General features: G+C 43.8%; 1 protein-coding gene across 1 annotated transcript; it reads right to left on the reverse strand.

Annotated features, from left to right (window-relative positions):
* Positions 1 to 310: 310 nt before the first annotated feature.
* On the reverse strand, positions 311 to 5,044 carry SPP1 (secreted phosphoprotein 1; the record flags this gene model as incomplete). The annotated part of the gene is made up of 6 exons (XM_082482460.1): positions 311 to 1,101; positions 1,592 to 1,846; positions 2,113 to 2,157; positions 2,312 to 2,422; positions 3,347 to 3,397; positions 4,829 to 5,044. 6 exons carry the CDS (start codon positions 5,042 to 5,044, stop codon positions 697 to 699), a joined length of 1,083 nt encoding a protein of 360 aa, XP_082338586.1. The 3' UTR covers positions 311 to 696.
* Between the last annotated feature and the right edge of the window lie 3,728 nt (positions 5,045 to 8,772).

The raw sequence follows: 8,772 nt of genomic DNA on the forward strand, positions 1-8,772 counted from the left end.
GTTAAGGGCCGCGCGCCCGTCGGGTGCCGCCTCCCCAGGGCTTGACGCCCCGAGCTGAGCCGTGAGGCGGGGAGCCCTGGGGCGCCTCTGTGGTAGCGGTGCGCCTGGTTATTTCGGGCCAGCTCGTTGCTCACCCTTGATAAAAGCAGAAAGACGCCCTGCGGAGGGGTTTTAGCCACTTAATAAATCGCGGGGGAACAGCTATTTCGCATAATTTTAAGAAGGAGAGGTATTAAAGCTCCTCGTGCAGACAGAAAACTCACCCCCCACCCCCGCCCCAATCCAGCAAACAGTACTGCAGCCCGCAGGTACAGGGTTTTGTGTTTTTATTTAAATCCAGTTACAGCAAAATACAGGCTGGCAGTACAGAGAGCAGCGTGCCAGAGAGGTATCGCGGATGCCAGAGAGGTAACGCGGATGCCGGAGAGGTAACGCGGATGCCGGAGAGGTAACGATGGTGTTCACCTCGCTTCCCCCCGCCTCTGCCACCTGCACCCCGCGAGGCCGGCAGGACGAGCACTGCAGAGGACTGGCACTGCTGGTGGCCGAGGGGAGGCCACTGGGTAAAGAAGCTGCCCCAAACCCAAAAAGTCACCACACGCTCTACATTTACAAACAGTTACCCATAATGAAGCTACTCCCCCCTCCCCTTAGGCAGGAATTGAAAAAGAAGGGAAACATTACATTTGTCTCCCTTTAAAGGGTGACTTCATTATTTTCGATGCTGTGATGATCTTGAGCATCCTCAGCACTCTCCAATGTTTGGTTGCTGTTATCGTCAGGGATCTCAGCTGAAACGCGGACCTGGCTCTCTCTGCTTTCCATGCTCTGGTGGCTGTCCCCTCTGACACCAGCCTTGCTGTCATCTTCTGTCTCATGGCTATCAAATTTTTGCCGGCTGTCGTTTTCCATGCTCCGGTCATGCTGCTTGCTGTCCAGCTCGCTGCTGTCCTGCCCATGGCTCTTGTCAGCCCATTCCCCACTGATGGCGTGCTTCCCCAGGGAGCGGCGGGCAGCAGAATCCTCCTGGGAGAGCCCTGCTTGCTGGCTGTCTGCATCCAGGGCACTGTCATCATCCTCGTTGGCATCATACACAATAAGCTGTGTTAGAGAGCAAAAGAAAGAGCCACTGTCACTCCAGAGGAACTGATCTGTCAACAGATGCTGCCGTGCTTCACTAAAGTAAGCTGTGTAGGCTGCAGGGACACTCAAAGCCTGCACGATACATCTCTGCCTGGAGACACTGTGGTCTTTTATGGAGTTACACGAACCTTTCACATTACGAGAAACTCAAGTTTGATTCTGGCCTCAGATTTCATGTGTGCAAGTACATCATGCTAGTGCAAATTGCAGTATTGCATAGCTCGCAACAGCAGGCTACACTCCTGCCTTGGGACATTGACAGCCTTCTGGCCATTGATAGCCCCTCATTTGGGTTTCTCTTTCCAGAGAAAGGAAATACATTCCTTCACTTGTGCCTACTTTCCCCCGCCAATCCTTTTCAAAACCGAGTCCCATAAAATAACATCTCCATTTTCAAGTTCACTACCCTTTTCCAAAAACCTGGGTACCACTGCTCAGCGCTATTTACCTTTTTTGCAGCTTTGCGGAGTTTGCTAGGCTTCACCACTGTGGCTTTTGCCCTCACCCTGTAGGCCACGCTGTCGCCTCTGCCGATGTTGTCTCCCCGGGTAAAGGGGAAAGGAGGGAAGGGTACAGTTACTGGAATGTCTGTGGGAAAATTCGTGACAACCTCATCGGATTCATCTGTGTCATTGGAATCATTATCATCATCATCATCATCATCCACATCTTCATGGCTCTTGCTTGACACATCAGGGAAGTGCTGGAAAACATTTATTACGCATCAGGCAAGTGAACATATATATGAGATGTGCAGACTCATATCTGTCCTGCTCACCCAGGACTTATGCAGTGTTGAGGAGCTACATGCACGAATTGCTCTGAATTTGCCTCACCCTGCCTGAAGCTTTGTTTTATTTAGGGAGAGATGTTATCACAAGAACTGCATGTGATTGAGGAAAATGAGTGCTACTACACACTGGCTGCCCTGCAGCATTCAACTGAAATTTTGCTGTTCAAAACACTTACCGGTTGTACTGGAACATCCACGCTTTCTTCTGAAGAGTAGAGAGTCTGAAAACAACATAAAACTCACTATTAGCACACAAAGGCATATACAGTAGAGCTGATCAGCATGTTGACTATTGTTTAAGCACTTAATCCTAACTTAATCCTAATCTTGGCATTGAAAGATATTCTGCTTTCTCTTCCAGTTAGTTCCTCATACCTGCTGAGGTGATGCCAGGTCATTCTGTGGGTCCTTCAGACTCTCCCAAGACTGAGAATTCACATGGTGGCGGTGGTGATGATATCTGTGTGAGTGATGGCCCCTGGGGTCCTTCGAGATAAAAAAAAAATGGGGGAGGGGGAGCGGTTAATCCACAAAGGAGTGTGCAGGAGCAGGCAAAGCTGCCTGCATCACAACCTCTGTTTTCAAGCAGATGTGGCATCTACAATACATACTCCTGTACAGGATGTGTCCTCAGCAATTCATTGCAGCAGGAAGAGAACTCAGAACAAGCCATGATCCCAGATGAACACTATACCCAAACAATATAATACAGAAGATGTGCCTCTCCCACTGGCAGAGCCTGGGGAATTTCAGATCAGTTTCTCCAGCTTGTTTTTATCGAGTGAAATTTGGAGTTTTTGAAAATTTGGAAATTTTTGACCATTGTTTCAGCTCATTCTCAGATCCTTTTCCCAAGAGTGGTTTATCTCCCACATCATCAAGACTCAAACTAAATGCAGTAGCTGATTCTCAGAGCAAAGAATTGATTTTACATGAGTAGTGGATGGCTATGGAGTATAAATAAAATAGTTATGTACAAGACTAATACTGTTCACTCACGCCACTCCAAAAAATCATGGAAATTGGATTAAAGTGCTCTTCCAACACCAAATATTGTCATCTGATCCAAAGTAATGAATGTGGGTTATAGTAGTTGTGCCATGCTACAGTCCATTTATCTTTTTAACTGACAGCTTACACATGTTTCATTAAGAAAAAAAGTTTCCAGTGCTGGTCCAGAGATACAACTAACAAAAAGTTAGGATGCTGAACATGGCAAAAGTCTACTGACATCAGCAGCTCTCTGCTTTGGCTACCTGAGAAACTGGCTTATAACAGCCAGGTGAGGACATGTTCTGCAAGCAGCTACAACCATAAACCAGGTATCAGACAATGCGTATTAGAGAGAAAAAAAAAAAAAGCAAAAAGGATTTATTAAAGAAAATTTATAGAAAGACAAAAGGAGCTTACATATTTTTCTTCAGAGCTGGCAGAAATGGCATGCTGCTTGGATTTACTCACCTTGAAGGGAGAAAAGAGAAAAAGCATTCATCAGTATTAATTTCTTGCTAATATGCAAAGAAAATTAGCAGCAAAGAAAATTGAAGATATGCATTTGTGATTTACTCACAGGCCATGCAGCGGTGATGCTGATAAGACATAAACACAGAACTGCCACCTTCATTGTGAAGTTTTACCTAGAAAATATTTTGGAACAGTGAGTCAACAAGGTAAAATACCACAAAAATACCATAGGCTTTTTCTTTCTCCTGGGTACTTCCCTGTGCTGAGACCAGCTCTCTGCTAAGGATTCAGCCTACCCATGCCAATCCTTTTCCTCTGTTCTCTATTGCCACCCCACACCCAGCTGGTTTTGTAATGTCTTAGCAACTCAAAAGGTATAAGAATTTTAAAACCAGGTACTGAGAAGTGCTGAGCAGGGGTGAGAGTAGCCACACTGACAAGGCAAGCAGACTCCTGTCATCTACTGACTTGTGCTAGCAAAGGAAAAGCTTTGCGAAAAACAAAGTGCTATGAAGATCAGTTTTGGTTTATCTTCGTTCATTTAACATCTTTTTGTCAGAAGTGACAGGACAAGACAAACTCAGCTTGGATTGTCTTTTCAGTTATTTTAGAACTAGTTTCCAGGGTTATTAACTGGAGTCACTGTGAGTAAACTCACTTTATATGAACATAAACTGCTTTTATGGATAGATCTTTATTTCCCTCTCCAGAAGTTTGAACAGAATAACCTGTGTTTCCAAGTGAGAGATGAAATGAAATATTTGCTCACATTGCAGTTTTAACAATTTAAGAAATGAGTGATTCCTGCTGAAATTAGGAGTGTGTTGAGCTACAGTAAATTTTGGTGCTGACAGACCAATTCCCAGGGTAGGGAACATTCCTGAGAAATTAAACTGATTTATTGATGAACAAGAAGCATTTAAAACTTTAGTAAATCATAGCAAGAAAGAAAGGCTACTAAGAGCACATTTAAAATACAGCTGGCCATGAGACAGGAGACTCTCTTAGAGATATTGCAATTTCAAGAATTACACAGAGAAGGGTGCGTGTCCCATCCATTCAGTAGTGTGCAGCACAAACTGCAAGCCTGCCAGGAGAAACAAGGCCTCTGCCAGGCAGTGGTTACACGAGGGAGGAAGCTTTCTGTGTTCAAGTACCAGCTATGAGTTTCCAGCACTTGATTCAGTGGCAGGGTTTACAGTAACCTACTGCTGACATCTATCAGCACAAAGGTTTAAAATTGTAATTATGTGTAATACCTTGCATCACTAAAGCAACCCTGCTCCTATAAAGGCGCATCTTTTTCCACAGAGAAACATCAAATGTCCCTGTCCAGTGAAGCAGTTTTCAAAGATCTCCTGCCCAACACTTCCTTGACTAAAGTTGCAGACAGAATGGCACAAGTCAGGTAAAAAAGCAAAAAATTACCTTTTCTGATGCTGGAGGAGTCAGCTGTGACAAGAGTGCTCTCAGTGATCCCAGCAGCAGCTCCAGCCAGTTGGCTCCCAGCAGCTCTGGCTTTCTCCCCTTGTCCCCTGACTGCCTGACATCTCCGACCTCAGGGAATTTAAACCCTGTCCCAGGCACAGCCACCAATCCCCATGTGGCGGAAAAAGATGAGGTCATGAGGCTCTTGGCCACCATCCTGCCCACGTTCTCCTACACTTCCTCTTTGGCTTTGTGGCTTTTGAAGCAAACAAAAGCTACTCTATGGTTAAAACATTACTTATGGGCAAGATCATTAACCAGCAGGTCTGTTGAATGTACAGCATTTGGTATCGTGTAGGAGGGCTTCAGGGCACATCTGTCCTCCTTTTGTGAAAAGGCAGAGCCCAGTTTCCCAGAAACCTTTCATGCCCTGTTCTGCAGGGGGTAAGAATATCTAATGTTCAGAGGAAGAAAGAGATCTGAACATGAAACTCCCTAAAAAAGGTGTTAATGCTTCCACAAAGTTGTAGGTTTGCTCTCCAGGGTATACATGTTGCAACAAGAATTACAAAGACAGGGTGCAGAATATGGCCTTTTGCCTTTCTGGTCTGAACTGGGTCAAAAAAAAATTCTAATATTAGTGTGTCTCAGTATGCATTCTGCATCCAGAAACTTGTTTGAAAAGGCATACAAGAGCCATTGATAGTCTATTTAAAAACGGTTTGTGCACCATCATCAGAAATTCTCATTCCTTTTCTATTCATTTGTATCCCTTCTGGGTCCTTTGTTTTGTTCACGCTCTCAGGTGGTTTGGTTGAGTTACCTGCTACAGCTGTCTGCTGCACCAAATCTGCTCCAGAACCATTTTCAGGGACCAGATGCCAGGTATTTTTCAAGCTAAAAAAAGAAAAAGGAAAAAAAAAAAAAGCGGCTATAGCTCTACTATGAGGAGTGCCATGACTAGCATTGGTAAGCAAGGGACATCATGGGATGAAATTCCATGTCTGCTGTGGAGCAGTGCATTGGCCCTGCTGATGGGCGACAGATCTATTCTGGCAGCACCTCACTTGGACAGCCATAGCTTTGGATAGAATCTGCCTCATCTGTGATGCACTCGAAGACTCTCAGACCCTCTTCCATCCTGTGTTTCTTTAAAATGACAACGAGGTGTCATTCAAAACAGGAAAACTTTCCAAACAGCCCTTTTAGAAGGCAGAATGTTTATAACTGTTTCAAAGTGGTTATCTTTCTCCTCGTTTCTGATGCCCAGCTAATGTTTGATGTGACCTTAGTCAAGCAGCAACAAAATAGAGACTTTGTTATCCCAGTCCATGTTACCAATTATCCTGTGCTTACTAACACTTCTGTGGCATGTTTAGAAACACCGTGAGAAACATACCTAAGCTAGCTCAGCAACTGCCCCTCACATCATCACATCTAACTAATTATATTTTTGAGCTGAAAGCAGCAACAGCTATAACTTAATAGAGTATTCTAATATCCTAGGAGGAGAACTGGATAAAAAGATAGTCATGAATAGTTCTGCATGTCCATAAACCCATGTATGCATCCATCTGAATGAAGACTATCCCAACTTTTATTTTTGGAGCTATGTGACCATTATTATTTACTAACTCAAGTAAGACTTTTCAAGCAAAAATCCTTCAGTAACTAGGTTTTCAGCAGTGCGATCTTCTGCAGATTTAGGTAGCTTATACCACCTTCCATCATATCTGCAGCTCAGTGCTTCTGGAAACCAGACAGTTTACTGAAGCCCTTGAATGCAGATGTAGTACTCAAGCTCTAAGTGGGTGCTATTTAGAAGTTTCATCTTGAGCATTATGCAATAGCTGATACACCCAGATTATAATATATCACTATTACTTATTAAGTAGGACTGCTTCAAAAGGCCACTGTTGTTCACTTCAGGGAACGGCAAACCAGACTTTTAGGTAGCTGAATACCTTTGATCCCAAACACCGATACAAATGAACAGTACATCTTGCAACTTCCCTGACTGGTAAAAAAACCCTACATCCATATGACAGAGCAAGAAACTGAGAGAAGTTTGGTGGCTCACACCACTGAATGCAAGACTGGATATGCTGAATCCTGCTCTCCTGTCCACATACACTGGATCAAATTTTAAACCTGCAAGAAACTACATTATCTACAAACCATTCATCAAGAGACACAGAACTGAAAAACATTATACTGTAAAATCCCCTAAAGCTGTTGTCTGGCCAAAACAAGAACCTTCCAGCACCTGCAATCTGCATAATGGCATATTACTGTCTATCAGACTTTCAGGAAAATACATATTATGTTAGGACTCGTAAACAACCTGTTTCACCAAATTCAGCAGCAGTTATCAGTTATGCCATTAGAAACACAGTCTTCCTGCAGTTTGTTAAAGACCTTCCTGTACAGGTCAATTATCACTGTGGCTTTTCAAGGCAAATGTTTTCCAAATACCTGGAACACTTGTCTCCTAGCAGAGACACTATGTGACCCCTGGGGAACTGTTTCTGGCAAACAACTCCAGTGTGCTGGGAGATGGCAGCGTTTCTGAGTACTGTTGCCAAAGCTATATGGTTGATTTTGTATGAACAAAGGAACAACAGTGATGTTTTGCAGTAATCCAGAAGCAGGGCATGAAGCAAGTATTATTACTAAATGGCTTCATTTTATGCAAGATCAGCCAGTACAGAGCTGTAGTAAATTTAGCACTTGTCTCATACCCGTCATTATGTGGTTATTCATCCTGTAAATCATTTCGTCTAGCTGAGAAATCCTTTGCCTTGGTAGGAGGTAGTACTTCTCGTCTTCTCAGAGATAAAGAACAAGCAGGGCAGAAAGGGGTGAACTTTCACCATTTTCACTTCCCCCATTAAAATGCCTAATTCTGGAGAGAGCACTTGGCTGCTGGTGGCACAGGAGAAGCAACTTGCTCGCGTTTGTACAAGTGGGAGAGTACATGATTTTAGCTTTCAAGAGCTGTCAGGGTCTGTGCGGAGCACGACTGAGACAGGCTGTAATTTGTTGCATATAAGTGAAATTTTCTACTTGGCTATCCTGTCAAACAAAGCTTTTCACCACGATTTCTTCTGTCTTAGGCTATGTTAGGAACATGTGGTTACGCTGCTGTTTCATGTCACCGAGAAGCATTATCAGTGTCTGCCTGTGCAACCTCCAACATATACCTAAGATATTGAGTTGAGACATCAGCGCAATGCTCGGCAATATCTCTGGCTGGCGCGGTTAATCCCAGCTTGCCTGCAGTGAGCTCTAATGCCCAGTCTTTCAGGACAGCTGGCTTTTGTTTAGATTTGTTCACCAAAAAACAAGTCTTGGGAGAGACCAGAGCAGCATCTTCTAGGTGGCAAACACTAAGACTGGGAGAGATTGATTTCTTCAGCAGTGTTGAGAATGCCATCAAGTAAAAGCCCCAAGAGACCCCAGCTTGGCAGAGTTCTTAGAAACAACTGGTTTGCAACTAGAATGTCCCAAAGAAAAGCAGACTTAGGAAACAGTGGTTTCTGTGAAAAACAGATGAAAACCCAAACTTTCTTGCATTGCTACCGTAAAATACTCCTGAAAAGTACCTTGGAAACAGTATGTCAGCCAATATAATATATCTGCAAAAGCCCTTAAATTTTCCCCATTAAAGGTTCAAAAGTGGGGAAACTTAAATTCAGCGGTTGGTAGGCTTCAAAAAACCTTCTGCTTTTTAAATAGATTACACAGACCACCACGGCATTTGTGTCCAGGCCTAGGAGAGTACCCGGTACGCAAAAGGGATACAGGTGTCAGATTTGTTTGATAAAGAAATTATAAGAGATTTGCTCCTTACATATGTGAGCAGGGCACCCCAATAACACATGCTGTACAGCACGGCTGTATATCTCTTGCTTTACACCACTTAGAGCTTTTCCAAAACAGAG

This window comes from Vanellus vanellus (assembly GCF_965231255.1).
Source record: "Vanellus vanellus genome assembly, chromosome: 4".
Lineage (NCBI taxonomy): Eukaryota > Metazoa > Chordata > Aves > Charadriiformes > Charadriidae > Vanellus > Vanellus vanellus.